General features: G+C 42.0%; 1 protein-coding gene across 3 annotated transcripts in view; it reads right to left on the minus strand.

The window, feature by feature from the left end:
- Positions 1–15705: 15705 nt before the first annotated feature.
- Positions 15706–25155, minus strand: part of CAMKK2 (calcium/calmodulin dependent protein kinase kinase 2) — a 141678-nt gene continuing 132228 nt past the window's right edge. For 2 of the 3 annotated variants that reach the window (XM_077292934.1, XM_077292938.1), the window contains exons 11-16: positions 23838–23891; positions 22532–22605; positions 22001–22088; positions 21061–21189; positions 20679–20779; positions 15706–19887 (exon numbers count right to left, since the gene is read on the minus strand). In XM_077292934.1, coding sequence (XP_077149049.1) covers positions 19815–19887; positions 20679–20779; positions 21061–21189; positions 22001–22088; positions 22532–22605; positions 23838–23891 — 519 coding nt within the window. In that variant the 3' untranslated portion in view covers positions 15706–19814. Of the gene's footprint in view, positions 19888–20282; positions 20315–20678; positions 20780–21060; positions 21190–22000; positions 22089–22531; positions 22606–23837; positions 23892–25155 lie in introns of all 3 variants that reach the window. The other variant, XM_077292941.1, reaches the window with a different exon arrangement.

The following is a 25155-nucleotide window of genomic DNA, read 5'->3' on the forward strand; positions in this document are numbered from 1 at the left end:
ACCTTGATATCCGTGATCCGATCTCTTATTCCAGAGAAATCCAAATTTTTCTTATATGTAAATGAGCGGTTCAGGACTATGGGTGGGACAGTGATCTGTGTGAGAATCTGCCTCCAGAGATTATTTAAAATTGCAGGGGGCATTCCCAACATAATATGTAATGGCCGCTCTCTGCTCTCACTGCAAGGCGGTCCGTGGTTATAAAGCCAGCGTCACACGCTGGGCTGTATTTGCCACTAGGCACTTGAGGGCACGTGCCTAGGGCGCCAGGATGCTGGGGAGGCGGCACCTGAGTAAGGTTTTTTGTTTGTTTTTTTTTAGTCCAGCAGGTTGCAGGGGTGGGACAAGTTTTTTTTTTTTTAAGGGGGGGATATTCGAGCACACGGCGGGGAAAGGGGATCACTAGTCAGCTCCCTGCTTAAACGGAAAAAATTGCATCTGAATGGTACAGGACCTGCGATGGCATCACTATCATGTGACTCAAGGGGGAGGAGCCACAGGGGTTTGCAGGCTGGAAGCTGAAGGAGATGGGGAAACTTGTGAGAGGTAATGAGGGAACAGGATTCATGGAGAGTGTAGGGTGTATGTGATAGTGGGATGCAGGCTCTGTGGGCTATGGGGGTGAAGACTGACAGGGATGTGTGGCGTTACAGGCTGTGGGAAATAGAGGGGTCCAGACTGTGACAGAGAAGTGCAGGGTGCGTGAGATAGAGGGGTGCAGGGTGTGTGCAGTTCCAGCCACCAACGACATTTGATGGGAGTGGCAGGCGTTGCATCCCCACTGATCAGACTTTGATGACCTATCCTAAGAATAGGTCATTCCCTTAGGACAGGGAAGTGAGCGCCTCTTCAGTGAAACAAAACGGGAGAAAAAAAAATTAAGCAACCTGGATGACCGAGAAAAAAAATAATTCGGCTTCTCTCAGATTGTAACACACGGATGTGTTAATCTAGGATCAGATTGTCGGCCGAGCACATTGATAACTGCGGGTTTGGCTGTCCTTAGTTTAATGTGTATGGGTACATGAACTACTATTTAATGGTAATGGGCACTTTTCGGCATCTTTCACCCGTTTGAACACGTATGTGTAAAATGGTTCCGGTGTCAACAGTGTACGGTCCATGTGTCATCAGAGTACAGTCCATATGTCACCAGTGTACGTACGGTCCGTGCGTCATCATTGTGTGGTCTGTATGTCATCAGTGTACAGTCTGTATGTCAGTGTGCAGTCCATATGTCACCAGTGTACGTACGGTCTGTGCGTCATCAGTGCAGTCTGTATGTCATCAGTGTACAGTCTGTATGTCAGTGTGCAGTCCATATGTCACCAGTGTACGTACGGTCTGTGCGTCATCAGTGCAGTCTGTATGTCATCAGTGTGCGGTCCATGTGTCAGAGTACAGTCCATATGTCACCAGTGTACGGTCCATATGTCATCAGTGTACGGTCCATGGGTCATCAGAGTACAGTCCATATGTCACCAGTGTACGTACGGTCTGTGCATCATCAGTGTGCGGTCCATGTGTCAGAGTACAGTCCATATGTCACCAGTGTACGGTCCGTGTGTCAGTGTACAGTCTATGCGTCATCAGTGTACGGTCCATGTGTCAGAGTACAGTCCATGTCACCAGTGTATGCGGTCCGTGTGTCAGTGTACAGTCCATGTGTCACCAGTGTACGGTCCATGTGTCATCAGTGTACAGTCTGTATGTCATCAGTGTGCAGTCCGTGTGTCATCAGTGTACGGTCCGTGTGTCATCAGTGTACGGTCTGTATGTCATCAGTGTACAGTCCATATGTCACCAGTGTACGCGGTCCATGCGTCATTAGTGTACAGTCCGTGTCATCAGTGTACGGTCTGTATGTCATCAGTGTACAGTCCATGCGTCATCAGTGTACGGTCTGTATGTCATCAGTGTGCAGTCCATGTGTCATCAGTGTACGGTCTGTATGTCATCAGTGTGCAGTCCATGTGTCATCAGTGTACGGTCTGTATGTCATCAGTGTACGGTCCATGTGTCATCAGTGTGCGGTCCATGCGTCATCAGTGTACGGTCTGTATGTCATCAGTGTACGGTCCATGCGTCATCGGTGTACGGTCTGTATGTCAGTGTGCAGTCCATGTGTCACCAGTGTACGTACGGTCTGTGCGTCATCAGTGTGCAGTCTGTATGTCATCAGTTTGCGGTCCATGTGTCAGAGTACAGTCCATATGTCACCAGTGTACGGTCTGTATGTCATCAGTGTACGGTCCATGTGTCATCAGTGTACGGTCTGTATGTCATCAGTGTATGGTCCGTATGTCATCAGTGTACAGTCCATATGTCACCAGTGTACGCGGTCCATGCGTTATTAGTGTACAGTCCGTGTCATCAGTGTACGGTCTGTATGTCATCAGTGTACGGTCCATGCGTCATCAGTGTACGGTCTGTATGTCATCAGTGTGCGGTCCATGCGTCATCAGTGTGCAGTCCATGCGTCATCAGTGTACGGTCCATGCGTCATCAGTGTACGGTCTGTATGTCAGTGTGCAGTCCATGTGTCACCAGTGTACGTACGGTCTGTGCGTCATCAGTGTGCAGTCTGTATGTCATCAGTGTGCGGTCCATGTGTCAGAGTACAGTCCATATGTCACCAGTGTACGGTCTGTATGTCATCAGTGTACAGTCCGTGTCATCAGTGTACGGTCCATGCGTCATCAGTGTACAGTCCATGCGTCATCAGTGTACGGTCCATGCGTCATCAGTGTACGGTCTGTATGTCAGTGTGCAGTCCATGTGTCACCAGTGTACGTACGGTCCATGCGTCATCAGTGTGCAGTCCATGCGTCATCAGTGTACGGTCCATGCGTCATCAGTGTACGGTCTGTATGTCAGTGTGCAGTCCATGTGTCACCAGTGTACGTACGGTCTGTGCGTCATCAGTGTGCAGTCTGTATGTCATCAGTTTGCGGTCCATGTGTCAGAGTACAGTCCATATGTCACCAGTGTACGGTCTGTATGTCATCAGTGTACGGTCCATGTGTCATCAGTGTACGGTCTGTATGTCATCAGTGTATGGTCCGTATGTCATCAGTGTACAGTCCATATGTCACCAGTGTACGCGGTCCATGCGTTATTAGTGTACAGTCCGTGTCATCAGTGTACGGTCCATGCGTCATCAGTGTACGGTCTGTATGTCATCAGTGTGCGGTCCATGCGTCATCAGTGTGCAGTCCATGCGTCATCAGTGTACGGTCCATGCGTCATCAGTGTACGGTCTGTATGTCAGTGTGCAGTCCATGTGTCACCAGTGTACGTACGGTCTGTGCGTCATCAGTGTGCAGTCTGTATGTCATCAGTGTGCGGTCCATGTGTCAGAGTACAGTCCATATGTCACCAGTGTACGGTCCGTGTGTCAGTGTACGGTCTGTATGTCATCAGTGTACAGTCCGTGTCATCAGTGTACGGTCCATGCGTCATCAGTGTACAGTCCATGCGTCATCAGTGTGCAGTCCATGCGTCACCAGTGTACGCGGTCCATGCGTCATCAGTGTACGGTCTGTATGTCATCAGTGTGCAGTCCATGCGTCATCAGTGTACGGTCCATGCGTCACCAGTGTACGCGGTCCATGCGTCACCAGTGTACGCGGTCCATGCGTCATCAGTGTACGGTCTGTATGTCAGTGTGCAGTCCATGTGTCACCAGTGTACGTACGGTCTGTGTGTCATCAGTGTGCAGTCTGTATGTCATCAGTGTGCGGTCCATGTGTCAGAGTACAGTCCATATGTCACCAGTGTACGGTCCGTGTGTCAGTGTACGGTCTGTATGTCATCAGTGTACAGTCCGTGTCATCAGTGTACGGTCCATGCGTCATCAGTGTACAGTCCATGCGTCATCAGTGTGCAGTCCATGCGTCACCAGTGTACGCGGTCCATGCGTCATCAGTGTACGGTCTGTATGTCATCAGTGTGCAGTCCATGCGTCATCAGTGTACGGTCCATGCGTCACCAGTGTACGCGGTCCATGCGTCACCAGTGTACGCGGTCCATGCGTCATCAGTGTACGGTCTGTATGTCAGTGTGCAGTCCATGTGTCACCAGTGTACGTATGGTCTGTGCGTCATCAGTGTGCGGTCCATGTGTCAGAGTACAGTCCATATGTCACCAGTGTACGGTCAGTGTACAGTCCATATGTCACCAGTGTATGGTCTGTATGTCATCAGTGTACAGTCCATGTGTCATCAGTGTACGGTCCATATGTCACCAGTGTACACGGTCCATATGTCACCAGTGTACACGGTCCATGCGTCATCAGTGTACAGTCCGTGTCATCAGTGTACGGTCTGTATGTCATCAGTGTACGGTCCATGCGTCACCAGTGTACGCGGTCCATGCGTCATCAGTGTACGGTCTGTATGTCATCAGTGTGCAGTCCATGCGTCATCAGTGTACGTACGGTCTGTGCGTCATCAGTGTGCGGTCCATGTGTTAGAGTACAGTCCATATGTCACCAGTGTACGGTCAGTGTACAGTCCATATGTCACCAGTGTACGTACGGTATGTGCGTCATCAGTGTGCAGTCCATGTGTCAGAGTACAGTCCATATGTCACCAGTGTACGGTCTGTGTGTCAGTGTGCAGTCCATGCGTCATCAGTGTACGGTCTGTATGTCATCAGTGTGCGGTCCTTGCATCATCAGTGTATGTAGACTCCGTGTATCATCAGTGTACAGTCTATGTCATCAGTGTACGGTACATGTGTTATCAGAGTACAGTCTGTGTATCATCAGTGTATAGTCCGTGTGCCCATTTTTACCATCAGTTATCATTGGTGGTTTTCACAGATGGATAAATAAATGACGAAGCCTCTGCTATACTTTGCAATGTTAATCACAGGCAGCACATGGATGGCGCACAGACCGTATACTGATACTACCTGTGTAATATGGTTTTTTTCTGGACCCATAGACTTGTATTAGCACTTTTCATATGTTGTACTGTAAAAAAAAAAACGGACAAATCTCCGTAAGGTTTGCACAGGCACACAGTCCGTGAAAAATCACGGATGTGTGGATTGCCTCATAGACTATAATGGTTACCTGTAGTTGTGAAAAATACCGATAGAATTTGTATGTGTAACACTGACGGCTGCATGAGACTGTTGTCTGACTAACCGATAGGGGAGTGACCACTTACTGTACAGTGCCCAGGGCAGCATGAATGTCAAATACGGCACTGGTCACACGAGTGTATAAATCGGGCTAGTGCTATCCAAATTTTATTTTATTTTTTTATGTGAAAGACTCACACAAAGATACTAAAAGAAACACCCTCCATGGATAATATAAAAGACTGCATGTAATGAATACATATCTCTGTACTAATCTATACAGCAAATATTCATATGAAAGATTCTTAGTGGTTAACATAATATAACGCCACCTTGTTGATCTATCCACAGCAAATAAAATAAACTGTCTAAACAAGTGTACAAGAAAGGTCTCACCAAATTCCTATGTGGTTACACCAGCAAATATTCAATATAGTGGAGCCCAAAGATTGATATACACTGCTCAAAAAAATAAAGGGAACACTTAACAGAATGTAACTCCAAATAAATCAAACTACTGTGAAATCAAACTGTCCACTTGGGAAGCAACACTGTTTGACAATCAATTTCACATGCTGTTGTGCAAATGGAATAGATAACAGATGGAAATTATTGGCAATTATCAAGACACACTCAGTAAAGGAGTGGTTCTGCAGGTGGGGACCACATCTCAGTACCAATGCTTTCTGGCTGATGTTTAGTCACTTTTGAATGTTGGTTGTGCTTTCACACTCGTGGTAGCATGAGACGGACTCTACAACCCACACAAGTGGCTCAGGCAGTGCAGCTCATCTAGGATGGCACATCAGTGCGAGCTGTGGCAAGGTGTGCTGTGTCTGAGCGTAGTGTTCAGAGGCTGGAGGCGCTACCAGGAGACAGGCCAGTACACCAGATGTGGAGGGGGCCGTATTAGGGCAACAACCCAGCAGCAGGATCGCTACCTCAGCCTTTGTGCAAGGAGGAGCACTGCCAGAGCCCTTCAAAATGACCTCCAGCAGGCCACAAATGTGCATGTGTCTGCACAAACGGTTAGAAACCGACTCCATGAGGATGGTCTGAGTACCTGACGTCCACAGATGGGGGTTTTTATCACAGCCCAACACCGTGCAGGAAGCTCGGCATTTGCCACAGAACTCCAGGATTGGCAAATTAATTACTGGCACCCTGTGCTCTTCACAGATGAAAGCAGGTTCACACTGAGCACATGTGACAGACACGTGGAGACGCCGTGGAGAGCAATTTGCTGCCTGCAACATCCTTCAGCATGACCGGTTTGGCAGTGGGTCAGTAATGGTGCGGGGTGGCATATCTTTGAAGGGCCGCACAGCCCTCCATGTGCTCGCCAAAGGTAGCCTGACTGCCATTAGGTACCGAGATGAGATCCTCAGACCCCTTGTGAGACCATATGCTGGTGCGGTTGGCCCTGGGTTCCTCCTAATGCAGGACAATGCCAGACCTCGTGGCTGGAGTGTGTCAGCAGTTCCTGCAAGATGAAGGCATTGAAGCTATGGACTGGCCCGCCCGTTCCCCGGACGTAAATCCGATTGAACACATCTGGGACATCATGTCTTGCACCATCCGCCAATGCCACGTTGCACCAGACTGTCCAGGAGTTGGTGGATGCTTTAGTCCAGGTCTGGGAGGAGATCCCTCAGGAGACCATCCGCCGCCTCATCAGCATGATCAGGCGTTGTAGTGAGATCATACAGGCACGTGGAGGCCACTCAAACTACTGAACACCATTTCCTTGTCTTGAGGCATTTCCACTGAAGTTGGATCAGCCTGTAACTTCATTTTCCACTTTGATTTTGAGCATCATTCCAACTCCAGACCTCCATGAGATATTAGTTGTGATTTACGTTGATCATTTTTAGGTTTTATTGTTCTCAACACATTCCACTACGTAATGAATAAAGATTTGGAACTGGAATATTTCATTCAGTGATATCTAGGATGTGGGATTTTAGTGTTCCCTTTATTTTTTTGAGCAGTGGAAAAAGATGCTGACCATGAATATTCTTCAGACGTGTTTCCTCGTTGGGATTCATTTGGGCAGTTTAAAATACTTTATTCCTCCGTGGAACATCATCAGCGAGTCCTGCCACTGCTCACGGTAACTGGGGCATAATGCATCTCCATCTATGCTGTAATCTAAATAATCTTTATATATAATCAACCCATTAAAATCATAAACACACATACATTACACTCAACATTAAAATTACAGCAAGAAGAGAAGGTTGTGGAATCGTGAAAATCACTCGACTGCTAAACATGCTAATGATATGCAAATGATGAAAAAATGGAAACATTTTCTAAACATGTCAAATGTCAAGTTTGAGCGCCAAGAACAGAAATACACACAAACGCCTTGCAATGCCATCAATGATGTTATTAATTTTCTGAGGAAAGTTCTGCCACTCTGAATTCACTGGCGCATGTAAATCAGCAAGAAAAGTTGCTGGCAGCTCCCTTATTAATTGCTGACCAGATGTGGTTCATGGAAGACAAGTTTGGAGACACTGCAGGCCATGCATATTTAGGCCACAGAGGCTGCTCACAGTTGCACAAGCAATGTGCGGCCTAGCATGGTAGTATTGAGAATCGCCTTCTGGGACACTGGAGAAATGGCTGTACCACTGGTTGCACAACCAAATCAAGTTAACAGTCAGCAGTTAACGTATCTAGAATCAAAACTAGAGGGGTCCAGCTACCATACATTATGCCATACCATAATTCCAGGCGTAGGAGCAGTGCTATGTTGCCTCATAAAGGCTCTTTCAAGGCTTAGTGTCATCAGATTTGAAGAATAGTGTGTGGTGATCCATTCTATACTGCAAGTGAAATTAATCTTCATATACCAAGCCTAAAGCAGCAGTGTCTAGACAAACCATCAGCTGACATTTGCATGACATTGCACTTGGAGCCAGACGTCCAGCTACAGGTGTTCCATTGACCTTATGCCACCACTCTCAAAGGCTATCATGGTGCAGATCAAGACAACAACGAATGCTGGAATGGGTGTCTATCCTCTTTGGTGAGGGGTCTAAATATTGTATTGGATATAATGATAGCTGGAGATTGGTCTGACGACCATGTAGGCCACACCATGAAGAGGCCTTCACGAGGGAACGTACAAGCATATCAGCTATTTTTCAATATAGTAGGCTTCATGTTGCTTGTGCTGCTGTGAGCAGCCTCTATGGTGTAAAAATGGTAAGATAGCTGGGACATCATTGGTTGGAAATTGCTTTGGGAGCTCGCAGCAGCAGATCTTAATGATTTGGTGAAGCGCATCGAAAGCATTTCAAGGCGTGTAAGTACATGTATTTCTGGCAATGGAGATGGAATAAATTGAGATGTTTTGAAAACTGTTTCCATTTTTCAGAATTTGCATATCAGTATCATGTCTTTCCATCCTGTGATTTTCATAATTTTATAACTTTTTCCTTTTAGTGTTGCAATTTCAATATTGAGACGTGTATTATACCAAGCTATAGTGAGATTAAATACCTGCCAAGTAGAAAAAGGAGGCGCAGCACAGCTCCACTAACAATAAAACTAAAATGACTAGATGTAATACTTACATAATTGGGTCGAGAAATATTTGGACAGTGGGTAAACTGATAACATGCCAAAACTTGTCAAACATGTAGGCACAGCTTAGTCAGGGGAAGTCTACAGCGATACGCGTGGGGCTCTTACCTCACCCCTTGGCGTGTCCCCTATCTTCTCTAAGCATCTCTACCCATGGTATATGATTCCTTAGCACCGGTGCTTTGCCTTTGGCAATTTTCTTTGGAAATTCCTTTCCCATGCTTTGCTTTGAACTTGTGAATCTATTGCTTCTTACCTTGCAGCATATTCCACAGATTACTGTGGGCAGGCTCGGTTCACACTTGGTTGGGACTTTGGGCGTATAGCCCAAGTCAATATCATGAAAGAACAATTGGTACCATTATTGTTGGGGTATGGAGCATGCTAAGATAATACTGCAGTCTACTATATCTATTATATGGGGTTATATCAACATATACATATGACTACAGGTTAATGTGTTATTATTTTGGTTCTTTTCTTATATTTGTAATATTAAGCCTGTATATCATTGTTATTGGGGTTATTGTAACTATGGATAGGAGACACTGTATATTGGTACATTATTGTTATTTGATCAAGCACTTTATATGTTATTCTGTTCCATATACCTTATATATAGGGGTGATGGTCATTTGGTCCTGTATTCAGGCCTTGTTTTAAGTGGTTTTATGTGTTTGTCTTTTTTGAGGTGCAATTAAAGTTTGATATATTTTTTGTAAATTCTATGGGTGTGCATACCATTATTGGTCCAGTCTTTTCTGTCTTGTGGTTCCATCGAGCAGCATTTCACATGCTTAACACAAAACTAAGGCAGAATGAGTCACAAACAAGCAACAACTGAAGTCAGCTACAGAAAAGGCAAAGCATCTCATAGGAGGAAACGCAGTGTTTGGCGACGTCCATAGCTTCCAGACTTCAGTCATTGCCTGCAAAGGATTCTCTACAAAATATTAAAAATGAACATTTTATTTGTGGTACAGTTAATCTGTCCAATTACTTTTGAGCCCCTGAGATGAGGAGACTTTGTAGAAGAATTGTTGCAATTCCTAAACATTTCACAGGATATTTTTGTTTAACCTGACACTTCAGTTGCATATCAGTTGTTTCATTTTAAATAAAAAAAAATAATGGCATGCAGCGACCAAATAATGACGATTAGGTCACTGAGCACAGAACCTCTTTGGGCTGGGCAGAATGATACTCGTCCCTAGCTCTTGGACCCACTGAGGTGCTTCTTATTATGCTAGTCCCCTGATAAACCCCCAAGCAAAGATTAATGGGGGTGAAACGCGTTGGGACCAGGAGTGAGTCTACCTGCACAGCTGGAACAAGGGATCCACCTAGAATATGCAGCCAATTCTTTTTTTCTTTTGCGCTATCAGGTTGTTTTTTTAGCACACTTGCACTTTATTATTGGAGTACCCCTCCTTTTTGTCCTTTAATTATTGGCTTAGTGGTTACTCCTTACAAGGGTCATTAGATTAGGCTGCGACCATTAGCCTTTTGTTATTTTTGAAACCCGACATTCATACACTAGTGGTTTTACTCTAGCACCGATTTCCACATGTTGCTAGATTGGTCTTAAAAAAAAGTATATAAATTATTGAACAATTGCATATCCAATCTTGCATCTTTGAGGTACCATTTCTGAGTGGACAGGCCAGGCTATTACATATCTATGTAGCACATTATCTGCTGCAGGTTAGTCCATAGCCACATAAAGTAGTTAAGGATTTATCTTTTTGTCCTCTGACCTAGTTTAAACTAGTGATTGCCTAGTCTGTATACACAGTAGTGGTCAGGTGTGCTCAAGTTGATACAAATGCATTGGATCCATTTGGACCTGAGTGCATCTATTTTTCTGTGTGTCCTTGTGTGTTAGATTAGGGCTTTACAGGGATTGAAAGGACAGCTATTGTTGAGCAGGGGCACCACATCGCAAAATTGGGGTGTCAACCTCCGCTGTCAGGTAGGCCATCACATCCTAGGGCCTACTAGAGGGGTGTTAGGTTTATTATTAGTGATGAGCGAATATACTCGTTACTCGAGATTTCCCGAGCACGCTCGGGTGTCCTCAGAGTATTTTTTAGTGCTCGGAGATTTAGTTTTCATCGCCTCAGCTGAATGATATTCGCTCGTCACTCTTTATTATATTACCTCCCAAAGACCGCTGCCTTGATTGCCTGTTTATTATCCCTATTCGGATGTTAATTTTTATTAATGATATCTTTTAGGGGTATTCTCACTTTGGTTGTAGTTAGATTCGCTCACTGTCCAATTATTTCTGTACCCAACTGTATATCTACATTCTACACAAATACAGAGTTACAGCTCCACTTATACTGTACTGTAAGGAAAAGAAAAGTATCCAGATGCTAGTATAACTGACAGCGTGTGCCTCTGGAAATGTCACACTCTCCAACGTGTATTTTACCTTGCTATATTATTGTGTCTAGCTAAAAAGACAGCAAAGTGTATAGTCTGCAAAAATTTGTACGTTCTTGGAAAAAGGTGGATTATAAGCAACTTTGGGATAGTGCATAAATATTACTTAAATTCCAGGTTATTTTGACTTGGAATTCTACCTCATTGTGTACTTCTCGAGTCACCTTACTTGGCTCTAAAAGTTATTCCATTTCTTGATTTTAATGTAAAGAGTTTAAAGAGTTCCTACTCTAGATCAGGTACCGTTTGGTACCCACTTAATGATGTAACTGCTTAGTAAAGTATGCAGCAGCGCTGGGTTACTGCAGGATGAGATCACGAGCTTTCAGAGCGAGGAGGGCTGTACAGGGTTGTGCACGCCGGGGATCCCACAAGCTGGAGGTTCAGATCTGATTTTTGCTCGAAACTCTGGTTCCTTTATGGGAACATTAGGGATCAATCACTTTTGTTAATAGAGGCCTCATATTCACGTACAGCACCATGGAATCAATGGTGCTATATAAATAAATAATAATATTGGCAATATTTCAAAATATCATCTCATTCTATTGATAAAAAGATCAGCCCCAGACTGGCGATAGGTACTCCTGAAGTCCAGCTTTCAGCATAGGTTTTGAGTAGCCCGCTACAGGATATCTGCAAAAGTAGACCACATAAAGCAAATAAAAAATTGCCAGTCTTATCTCACTGCATTTATGTTATTGAAACATGAAGTACCCGTTAAGGTAATTGCTGCTTTGTGACATGCCAATCCTAAATTAAAATAAATAATTATGAAGTGTTAAAAACATAGCCGTGGAACACAGTATATATGAGGAAATCACGCCTGACACAGAGTGATACCATTTATTTTAATGGTGATAAATATGTAGTATAATCATACAACCTGTTAAAATGAAATGTACGGTATATTAAAATAAGCATACTGCAAAAGAAAATCAATAAAAAAAGCTACATTCAAATATATATATATATTTTTTTAATCAAATATACAACTTCAACGAAATAGTAGACATTTCACATTACTGAAGCTTGTAATACATGGTGCAAAATTGTAATAGATTTTTTTCCCCAAAACATTGTTGCAACCCTTACAAAAGCATATAGAAAACGTGTAAGTAAAGAGATATTTAGCAGCTAGTTGGGGGCTCTGAACCCTACATACATATCTGCAGATATTCCATCATGCAATAACAGATGTATCAGACTTATCGATACATAGTCTATATAACTATACATCAATACAACAGCTAGTTTATACTGAACTTAAAAATACTTAGTCCCTTATTAAATATTTCCTTTGTTTTGTAAAATAGACACCAGGAAAATATTCCTGAAAGTTGCAAGTATAATCTTTGGCTTTTTGGCCAAACTTCACAAGTTTTTTTCTGTAAATATTAATATATACCCAAGATGAAAAGAGAAATCTTCTGGTACAAAAGTACATCTGTTGTGTTTATCTAGAAAAGCTCAAAACCTAGAAATGGCTTGATTGGACATGGCATTGGCGGTTTCCATTCTTGCTGACTTCTGCAGTGTCCTTATACAGGAAAAGTTTACTAGAGATTGGTAAAATGGCTGACATAATACAAAACATAAGCAGCCCCTTATATAAAGCCACTTATAATTCAGTGCACCCTCCAGGACAACCCCCGTACAAAACAAGCCGTCATTCATCCCAAGTCTACTTGTGATTTAGTGTAGGATGCTAATATTACGATACATTGTCAATGCACAACGTTTTTGCACCAGCACTATTGGTACTATCTATATATATATATAAAAACGAGTGTGTGTGTGTGAGAGTGAACGAAGATGTCATAATGGTTGCCATGGCGACGATGATGTCATAATAGGTTGCAATGGTGACAGTGATGTCATAATGGTTGCCATGGTGACGATAATGTCATAAGTTGCCGTGGCGATGATGATGTTAGAATGGTTGCCATGGCAAAGATGTCATAATGGGTATATGGGCACGGAACTATCGGATGGAGGATGTATGATGGGTATATTGGCAGGGGACTATGGGATGGAGGATGTGTGCTGGGTATATGGGCACAGGACTATGGGATGGAGGATGTGTATGATGGGTATATGGGCACGGGACTATGGGATGGAGGATGGGTATATGGGCACAGGACTATGGGATGGAGGATAATCATAATTTGTTATAACTAACCACAGTTAGTTACTATGCCCGGGCAACGCCGGGTTCTTCACCTAGTTATAAATAATACTTCCTAAAAAAAGGACAAAAAAAATGTGTTTTTATTAGTTTATACGTTCACAAGAAAAAAGAGCAAACTGTCTGGAGTTATAATAATGTAATACACATGCAATTTATACTATTGCTAACTTTGATCCCTGAACAAATTACATGGCAGTACGTCCAGGGATTTTCACTGCCAACACTATATGGACAAAAGTATTTGGACACCTTAGTCATTGAGTTTATGTTTTTTACACAGTCCCATTTCCACCGATGTATAAAAGGCAGATCCTTGCCGTGTGAACACATGGCTTGTTCGAAAGAGCTTATGAAATTAAAGTGGGGTCCTGTACTTGGAAGCAACATTGTAACAAGTTCCTAAAATTTAATCCCTCCTAAATATTCCACAATTGTCTAAAGACATTATTGTTGAAAAATTGACATATTTTAGTAGCCACAGAAACACAGCTAAAAAGTGTGACGATGTAGAGTTGTAGAGCAAGCAACTGCATGCAAGCCTTACACCACCAAGCACAATAACAAACTTTAGGTGGAGTGTGGTAAAGCCCGTTACCACTGGACTATGAAGTAGTGGAAAAGTGTTCTGTGGAGTAACAAGTCACACTTCTCTATCTGGCACCAAATAAAAAAGGTTGGTGGATATAGGGGATTTCAGATGTTGGCCTAGGTTCCTTTGCCCATTGTGTAGGGAAATGTTAATGCTTCAGCAAAGCAAGACATTTTGGACAGTTGAATGTTTCAAAGTTTATGGGAAGAGTTTGGTGAAGGCCCTTTTCTGTTCCAGTATGAGTGTTCCCAGTGCACAAAGCAAGGTCCATAAAGGCATGGTTGGGAGAGTTAGGTGTGGAAAAACGTGACTGGCCGCACATAGCCCTGACCTCAACCTCATGAAAAACCGTTGAAATGAACTACAATAGAAATTTTGTGACAGTCCCACTCATGCAACATCTATGTCTGACCTCACAAATGCTCTTCTCGATGAATGAGCAAAGGCAAACTCCAAAATTTTGTAGAAATCATAATCAGAAAAGTGGAAGTTGTCATAGCTGCAAAGGAGGGATTACCGTAAATCCATTTTAAAGGGGTTTAGAATGGAACATCATAAAGGCTGCGGTAGGTGTAATGTGAAGGTGTCCCAATACTTTATTCCATATAGTGTATGTGAGTTTTGTCTGCACATAGGCATTTGAAGACTTATTTACAAGAGAGGTCCTCTAGAGCAAACTCCCATTGCCCCCAATCATCTGCTCTTTGCTCTGGCCAATTTTGAACAGTAAGGGCCCGATACATCAAAGCTTTCAACAAAGAATTCTGGTGTAGCAGCCTGAAGAGTCCCAAAATTTAGGTGCATCAGTTTCACACCAATTTCACCCAGCTCTGACAAAATGGGTGGAACTAAGGACTGAGGTTGTGGCTCCTCATGAATTAGGGCTTGTTCACACGATCCTTTTTTCGCTGCGGATTTTTCAGGTCCTGATTTGTGAAAACCGCAGTGCAAAACCTGCGGTGGTTTTCACTGCGGTTTTCAGTCCTTTTTCTACTGCGGATTCCACTGCGGGTTTCCAGCTGCATTTTCCTATTGGTGCAGGTGGAAACCTGCTGCGGAATCCGCAGAAAGAATTGACATGGTATTTCTTTTTTTCCGCTGAAAATCCGCGCTAATTTTCAAGCCGAAAAAAGGATAGTGGGCACAGCGGATTTCGTTTTCCATAGGGTAACAATGTACTGTACCCTGCATGGAAAACGTCTGCGGATCCGCAGCTGCAAATCCGCAGCGAAAAAAGGATCGTGTGAACATAGCCTTAGAGTTCCCTACTCCAGAAATCTCACTCTATGTACCTGACTGGAATGAGAGGTTTGGTGTGGCACACAACACTAATCAGGCACGTCTGACTTCAGCACATCCCCTCATCAATACCGACGTGAGCACAATGAATGGAGCTGTGCTTAGCATCTCTGCTCAAAGTCTAGCAGCTGCTTCCGGACAGCAGCACAACCTCTGTGCAAGACAGGATCTCTGCTGTATTAGCCGCTACACTGTGATGGATGACGCTGCGCTCGGCAGCTCCTAAAGTGTTTACATCGGGTGTCAGACTCCTTCCGATCTGCAATTGTTGACCATCAAATAGCAATACCTGGACAACCCTTTTAAAAGGATAATAAACTTCTTGTTTTTTCTTTTTATAACTTTTTTGGTATATTCATTTTTTCTTTTATTTTGGCTTTATGAAAATAAATCCCTAAAGTGTCTTTTTCTCATTTTACAGTGATGACAGTAAGTACAGAAAATTACATCACATCATCATCACTGCTAGCCTGTAAACAAAGACTGGAAAGTAGCCTCCAGAACATCGGCATTTTTATTCATTTTATTTTTTAACAACTGGACAACCGGTTTTACCCCACAAAACTCCTTAAACTCACACATTCATGTTGATATAAAGAATCTAAAATATATAGTCAAAGTTAGCAGGTAAGCAATGATTCATGTCGGTTACTGGCTGGGTATCATAACTGTTTGACTAGAGCACTGTAGGCCTACAGAAGGAACAATGAGAAGAAGAACAAAATGGTAAAATAACTTCCTCATGACAACAGATTACAACATAACCGCTCCAAAACCTACCACCCCTTTATCAAAACCAGATGTGCGCTTCATCATCTACTATGTATACGCTCCATAGTTTCTGAGACCACCCCTCTAGTCTTTGATAATCATGAAAGATTCTCAACAGCATGAAGGAAGATTTGCTGTTCATTTTCTTGGTCTGTATAAGACGTTACAGTTTATAGTATACAGTCAGTGATCAACATGTTGTCTGTCAAGGAAGTAAATATTCAGTTCTTAAAGATTTGTTGGCACCAGGAAAAATGAGCAAGCAAAAAGCAAATCTGACTCAACCATCACGGCAACTCTTAGAAGGTATTTGCATTCTTAAATGCCCATCTAATACCAATATCAAAATGAGTTCAATGAAGCTTCAGTACTGTAAGGATCTAGGGTAGAGCAATATGAAAGAAGCTAATATTGGCTTTGATGGAAAGGCGTCAGAATAGAAAGTTCATCCCTTGCTGCCCATGAAGCTGTCATATGCCTATGCTGACCAATCTACAGCCAAAAATAAGAACATGTAGGAGTATCAAAAACATACGATTAATCAAGCTTGGTACATGTATATTACTTTTTACACGTATATTACTTTTCTGGGTTAGAAATAGCACCAACATACATTTTGGGAAGAAGTGAAAACTGGGAGGAAGCAGTGTGATTCTCTTGGAAACGTTGGATCCTAGCATTCATGTGGATGTTGCTTTAACACCACCAAGAAATGTTCTTGTAAGCCAGGTAAATCCATTCATGGCTATGGTATTCCATTTGAGAACCATTTTTGTAGTGTGACAGGATACATTTTCCTGTTGAAAGAAGTCACTATTGATACGGAACAGAACAAAGAGTTTACAGTGTTGATCTAACTCCAGGACTTAAAGCATCTGCTGATAATATTTTGGTGTAGGATACTACAAGACACCACCAAGGGTATTGCGAAGTCTACACAGAAGAAATGGCCATTTTGTAGGCATATGAGGGGTCTACACATTATTAGGCAAGCGGTTTTAATCTTATGGCTGATAGGTGTATAGTCTACAAAAAAAAAGACAACCTTTTCAAAAAGACATTGTGCAATATAAGGGGTATATTCTGTGACTTTATATGATTGTGAATATTGCTGCTCTTTAAATTTGGTGTTGGCAAAACATTATTTTTTTTTTTTTAATTAGAGACTGAAATAAATGGGTAAATTCCAGATGTGATAAAAAGTCTCAAGCCATTGGATAGGAAATCATATATTTATTACATACGGGTGATGAGTTTCTAGGTGGCTGTAAACAGGCAAAATTCAGGAAAATAGACATGAAGCTTGAAGAAGCAAACTGAATTTCAAGTGGAGAAATAATAATAATAATAATAAACACTTATTTTATGTGTTTATCTTATGTCTCAGTCTAAGACTCATTGCTCTGTGGGCTAAAAAAAAATCTATTTCTATGGTTTTTAAGGAAATATTTCTATATAAAATGCATTAAACATATTAAAAAGACTATAGCTCAGAAAAAGCCTTTTCTTCCAAGTCTTTTTACTTCAAATTTTCCCATGCATGATGATATTATTTACCATAATCACATTTTCCTCTTAGACCCTACTGTGAGAAGACATAACTGGCACAGTTCTAAGAGGTCACAAATCAGACAGTATAGTGCCCGGAGATTAAACTGCTGTGACCCACACCGCCTGAGATGTCTAAAACTAGGCACTGGCCGAGGAGGACTCTACGGAAAAGGAAGACTTACAAGTAGTACAGATTTATGGCGGAAAAATCAATTACCAAGGGGTCTCTGGAATAAATAACTGGTCAATTGGAAAATAAATGTGGCTTTTGTAGTTGTAGCCATAGATTAAAGGAAATTGAAGACATGATACAGTTTGTCCCAATTTTGCAAGTCGAGCATGACTCGAATACCGTTACTTTAAATTCTGCTCGTTGGCAATAATGCATGGGCAGAGAGAATAGTTATGATTACAGGGCCAGTCTGGAAATAATACGTCGGGGAATGTTAGAGACAACTGGTTCCAAAAGAAATCTACTGCACTTACACTATAAGGCCAGTTTCCAGCTATGGCTGCTTTTCCAGGTCCTTTAATGTTAACCTAAGTTACACAACTCAGGAGCTAGATCATCCTTCTGTATAAGAAACCCCCATACACATTAGACTAACGTCAGCCAAACAGATTGATCTCAACAGGGTTGGCCATCAGTTTAGTGCCTTCCAACCGTCCCCCGATACATGGTGTCAGAGGTCAGAAGGATACAGGCATGTCCGATTTCGGATAACCTGATGCCAGAGATGTCTGGCAGCGAGTCTCTGATAGAGGACACAGGAGTTCTCAGCAAAGTGATCGCTCCGGTGTATGGGGGAGAAGGGAAAGAGAGCTGGCAGACAAACATTTGTCCGGCTAACAGCTATTGAAAATGTATGGGCATATGTAGACTGATGGGCTGCAGCCACCATCCACGGCCACACACGTACTAGACTAAACAGTGCAGAGATTCTGATTGGTGGGACACAAGTAGTGAAGTTGCAAGAGTTTTAATCAAGGAGCAAAAATATTGTCTTGGTCATATCACTTCTATGAATGCTGAACAAGTGAAAAGTAAGTCATACTGGTCTTCAATCTACATGAAAGTGGTTTCCAGCAAGCACAAGAGTTATACATGAGGTGCACTATTCTCCCTTATCGGATGCACACAAAGAGGTGGTGTAGCCCCAAATATACAAGAGAACAGTGATACTGAAGCCCTGCTGTAATTATTATATTATTATTATAATTATTGTCATTATTGTAACTTGGCACTTCGCCTACTGACTACTTTTCCAGGAAAATGGCACCAAAATCTTATAGAAAGTCTGTCAGCAGGTTTTTGCTACCCCATCTGAGAACGGCAACGTTTAGGGACAGAGACCCTGATTCCAGCGCTGTAGCAATTTACTGGTTGCTGCAGTATCGATGAAAAAGTTTTCCCTGCTGAAGATCTACCAGTTCTCAAAATGCGGAGCCTTGTATAACCCGCATCACCGATGGGCAGCTTTCTGCTTATGCACAGTTGAAAGCTGCCAATCAGGGGCAAGTTGGACTATTTGGCAGCAGATTTACTAGTCCTGTAGTGATAAAAAACACTGGTATCAGCAAGAGATTATCAAAGCGACACCATACAGCCCAGTAAGAGATGCGTCGCTGGAATTACAATGCTGCTCTCAGATTAGGTAGTAAAAACCTGGTTACAAATTCCCTTTAACATATGAGGACTTATAATTCTTATTTGAAATATGCATGAAAATGTAATCAACCTTCAGAGTAAAATTTATAATGAAAACAAAAACAAAAAACACTTTGGCAGTTTTCAATTGTCTGCAATACTCTATATAACTCCAGGGCTTGAGAACCAAGTTGAGCAAGACTACCTAATCCGAAATGAGTCTCTTCGTTGCTCCGTGCACATAAGTGTCCATACACTAGATTCATGTACTGTAAAACCTTAGACTGTGAAGTGTAGTGTCCTGCAAGCTACGGTATATATATGCACGGCGTGTAATATTTGGCATCATTAAGACATATGCTACAAGCCACTTCATTTTTTTTTCCAATATACAATACAAGCACCTTCTCAGGATCAGTCTCCACGAGTCCTCTGGAAGAATGAGCCTATAGCAAAGTAACTGATAACGTTTAACAACCAAGGCAGGACATTAAGGTCTTTAGCGCATGCAGCAACATAAGGTGCATAAGTAGCATGCATGGTTCAGTTTACACACGGTGTGTTCAACATACACACTCCCAGGTCATAGATGAAGAAGCCCAAGCGCTGGCCCATCACGACAGATAGCCTCAAGATAGAACCTCATCTTCTCCCAAGTCTTGCAGGTCACTCTCTCTCAGGCTTTCATCACTGCCTTGAATCCTGTGAGTTAAGCACATTATATTAAAAATCATCGTCGTGGAATGTTGAAAATTTTAAGGAAAAGAGCAATGCAGGAATAAATGTCACAACAGATGGTACAACAGCAGGAAAGAAGTGGCTGAGCCAAGATACTGCATTTCTAGCAAAAGGTTCTCTTTTACTGGGATCTTGTCCATGGAGTAGGATATCAATATCGGTGATTGGATGTTCTGGTCAATTGGTACGATATCAAAGATAAACTGCTGTAAAACTCTAAATCGATGCACTAACCTAAAATAAGCTGTTGGGGGAGGTATTGAAGAAAAGACTAAGTAGGCCATATTTTATCACTTAAGCTGAGAAGCTGTTAGCTGAAGTTCAGAATGTTAAAAAGCTGGAAACACTGCTCTTGTTACCTTTCATGGATATATTCCCTGACTTGTTTTTTCTAGAAATGAAAAGAAATAAACCCATTATTTTTTACACTTGAATAGCAAAACTAACTTGCCTTCATTTGTAGCGGACTGCTTAGTTACCATAAATACACAGAAATCAAAGTGATGGCTCATTAACGACCCTACATACCATAGATGTCCCGACAGTTTGGTTGCTATTATTTAAAAAGGTTCTTGACAATTTATGGCTTTTGGGTAAAAAAGAGTGCAAAACAGGAGTCAAAAATGGAGTTCAGATGGATTAGCAACTAAGAGGAGCAAAGGTTGGACGTGATTTCTATTGCATTGGCCAGTCCAAGGTTTATTCTAAGCAAATGTAAAAAGTCATAACCCAACTGCTAATTTATGAAAACATACGTCTGTAAGTTTCCCGGAGAAGACATAGATCTTTCTTCCTTTCGGCTTCCTTCAAATGGATTTCCAAACGATCGTTTCCGCAGCATAGTTTTTACCAATATCTAGAAAGACGAACAAATCATAAATACAAGACATAAATACAAATCGCCATGTTCCATCTCAGAGACAGGTGAAGGCAAGAATTCAGCCAAGCTCCAATGCCACTAAACAGGGAGTAACATTCAAAGCAAAAGGTAACTTGGCACTCGAGTGTATCAGTCAAATTTCCAAAGAAACTGCTATTTACAACAATATCATTTACTAACAAAAAGGGAACACATGATATTGTTTATATAATGACAGCTCAATAAGCCATTAAGGAAAGGTACTGTGCTGAACTTACCACCGTTGCCAAGCTGGGAATGTGCTTCACCGAATTTTCCACCTCTTCCTCAGTTACTTCTATCAGGGTGCAGTTTTCATCCTCACTAGGGAGAGGCTCGGCACCATGTTTAGTCACCCACGGATGTAGCTAAATCAAGAAATATTAGGAATGGAACTTTATTATAGTTCTTGAAACAGAGCTCAGCATGGGCAACAGATGTATGTGGGCTTTGGAACCTGAGCGACCTATGGGCCCTTTGCAGCATTAATGGAGTCCTTTACTATGGATCGCATGTGATTTTTGGGGACCTTGACAGATTCTGAATCAGGACGTTAGAGGTTGAACTATTCACCATGTTGAAAACGTATATCTAAATCACTTTAGTGTCTCATGATATAATTTTACAATGCATATTGTGACTAAAGAACAAAATATAAAAAACTTCCAGTGCATTAAGAGGTGATGGGTAATCATTTTAATTCATGTTTCGTAGTATATATTTTGTATGTACAATGTGATTTTATTCATTATGTGTGTGGATTCGTTAATAACTTGACTGATGGTAACACTGAAACAGGAACCTATGTAAATGCATCAGTCACTATGTTAAGGCTGCTGCGACATCTGAAACGCGTAGATGCCAGCACTATGCTAGCTCAAATCCAACCATTATCTTACCAGATGTCCTCTGTAGGAGTTTCATCTAAATAAAGAAAAACCTGTTTGTTGAGCTGGATTCCTCCTTCATTTATTAAGACAATTCTGCGCATCCTTCAGATTGTCATCTTCATAAGTCACATATGACTTGGAGTTGTATTGAATAATTGTTTAACCGTGCGTTAACTTAGTGGTCCAAGTGACCATCTGTGAGGGTGTATCCCAATTATATAATTGTAAGCTACTAGTTCAATACATAAACGCGATGCCTATACAAACACAAGCCCTATGATACACTCACCTTTATATCAGGAACTGAAATTCTAGACTCTGGGTTTTTATTCAACATTTTCAGAATAAGGTACTTCAGATCTTCTGATATTTCTGGCCTGTGAAAAGAGAAAACAAATATGACTTACTAAAGGTCTTACCAATAAAGGGGTATTCCCATCTTGTACATTTATGGCATATCTATAGAAAAAGCCATGAATATCTACAACTGGGTCCCATAGGTGGAACAGGTAATTATTACAATAATGGGATGGCATCGCATTATGCTGCTAGCGGAGAGGTGATGATTGGGCATTCCAACCAATCTCTCCATCACTAGTGACGTGCGTTACAACACTGATCTTTTGACAGATGGGGGTCCACTGGCACAACCTGCATCTGCTACTGATTTATGGTATATCCTGTGGACATGGAATAAATGTAGAAGATAGAAATACCCATTTATGTAAACCATCTTCTGGCAGGTTGCTGAAACTCACACCATTAGTAGTATTAGACCCTTGACACCACACCTAACAAGCACACAAGAAACCAAACTTACTGGTCTGGAAACTCCAGAAGCTGATTCTTTATTTTTCCATGTAGTGATAAAATGCTCTCATCCATAAAAGGACACTAAAAATACAAGAAAATACTTAACCAAACAAAATTGAAAAATTCCGGCAACAAACTTGAGATATCTGTCAACCAAGCAATCATTTGGCCAATCGCTGTAGAACTCTGGCAAAAATTAAGAGACCACCACATCAATACCCTGTCATGGGCAGCCCAATCTCCAGACCTGAACCCAACTGAAATCCTCTGAAATGTAATCAAGAGGATGATGGATAGTCGCAAGCCATCAAACAAAGAAAAACTGCTTACATTTTTGCACCAGAAGCAGAGTGATAGACTGGTGGAAAGCATGCTAAGACGCATGAAATCTGTGATTAAAAATCATGGTTATTCCACAAAATATTGATTTCTGAACTCTTCCCGAGTTAAAACATTAGTATTGTTGTTTCTAAGTGATTATGAACTTGTCTTCTTTGCATTATTTGAGGTCTGAAAGCCCTGGGATTTTTTTTTTATTTTGACCATTTTTCTTTGTCAGAAAAAAAATACAAAAATTATTGCTTGGAAATTCGGAGACATCTTGTCAGAAATTTATAGAATAAAAGAACAATGTACATTTTACTCAAAAATATACCTATAAAGAGAAAAATCAGACAAACTGAACATTTTGCAGTGGTCTCTTAATTTTTGCCAGAGCTGTATCTCCAGATTCCAACATGGGCAAAGCATGCAGGCTTATTTCCAGGGGAGATGGGAATAAACCTCGGCCAGACATCTGTAGGCGTAGCTTATTTCCTGCAGGAACAAAGGCTCCAACCTGCCTCCAATACACAGAAGAATATTGGGATCACCCAGCCAAAGTCAGCGGGTTCAGCTAACTTATCTAATAGGGTCACCATTTTACTATAAATATGGAGGATGTGTGGCAACTGAGGTCAAATTCACATTTTTTTTTACTTACTCTAGTACAATATTTTGTTTTCTTTTTGGGGGGATGGCTAAGGCATATTTTTTGCTATATACAGCAGTTTAATTTAATTCCACCTCAAGGCACAGGGTTATGTCTATATATTTAGAGTGATCATTATAAAGGCTCTTCGTGCTAATATACAGTATATCTCATGGGAACCCTATATTGTATTTCTCCATGGTAAACTAGACTAGACTCAGATTTAACATCGCAGCTACTATTCATTTGTATTGCGGTTGGACAAAAGCTGAACGTGGCAGTGCGTGCTATTGCAAAACATACACAAACTGGAAAAGAAAATGGCAGTAATGTAGATAAATACCTGTCCAAACACAAAACAGTGCAAGGTGACTCCCATAGCCCAAACATCCAGAGCCTGCAGGAAAAGGTACAAACAGGCGTTCACGAATTAGTGCTGTGCACCTGTCACACACCGACTGCAATATCACAGGATTCTGTATCCATGGCAACCTTCCTGAACACTTCATACTCAGCACATGTAAAATATCAGCGGATCTCACACACGTTGGATTTGTTATACAAGGTGTGGCGTATCTTAAGCACACATACATTATAAACTCCGTGGCCATTTTATTAGACAGACCTGCCTGTACATCTGAACTCTTTCACTGCCAAGGATCTTTGCAATATGCCCAAATTAAAGGGAATCTGTCACCCCCTGGACGATTTTGATCTATTACTATGGGCATACAGGTAATAGAATGGTTAAGTTAGTCTTACCTGTATGCCTCAGAGGTGCGGTGTAGCTCTTGATAAATTCACTTATAATGTTATATGCTAATGATTTCTTCCAGGCTCCAGTGTATGCGGTGCCTGGAAGAAATCCCTGCCTCCGGACTTCATTATAATGGTACCTCCCTCCCATCAGCATCACACTGACCTGTTTCGGCGCTGCAATCCCGCGCACACAGTTACACGAACCCTGTCCGCGCTCCCATGGGCAGTGTCTGCATTAATCTTCTGCACAGACACGATGAGTCATTGCGCAGTATCAGAGACTCACTTGTGCAGAAGTTCAATGCAGACACTGCCTATAGGAGCGCGGACAGGGTTTGCGTAACCGCGCGCGTGCACTGTGCATGCGCGGGATTACAGCGCCGAACAGGTCAGTGTGATGATGGGAGGGAGGTACCAATATAATGAAGTCAGGAGGCAGGGATTTCTTCCACAGCACGCCCCGGAGCCTGGAAGAAATCATTAGCATACAGTGGGGAAAAAAAGTATTTAGTCAGCCACCAATTGTGCAAGTTCTCCCTCTTAAAAAGATGAGAGAGGCCTCTAATTGACATCATAGGTAGACCACAACTATGAGAGTCAAAATGAGAAAACAAAACCAGAAAATCACCTTGTCTGATTTGGCAAGATTTATTTTGCAAACTATGGTGGAAAATAAGTATTTGGTCATTAACAAAAGTTCATCTCAATATTTTGTTATATATCCTTTGTTGGCAATGACAGAGGTGAAATGTTTTCTGTAAGTCTTCACAAGGTTGGCACACACTGTTGGTGGTATGTTGGTCCATTCCTCCATGCAGATCTGCTCTAGTACAGTGATGTTTTGGGCCCGTCGCTGGGCAACACGGACTTTCAACTCCCTCCAAAGGTTTTCTATGGGGTTG

Source organism: Ranitomeya variabilis, chromosome 1 (genome assembly GCF_051348905.1).
Source record: "Ranitomeya variabilis isolate aRanVar5 chromosome 1, aRanVar5.hap1, whole genome shotgun sequence".
Classification (NCBI taxonomy): Eukaryota; Metazoa; Chordata; class Amphibia; order Anura; family Dendrobatidae; genus Ranitomeya; species Ranitomeya variabilis.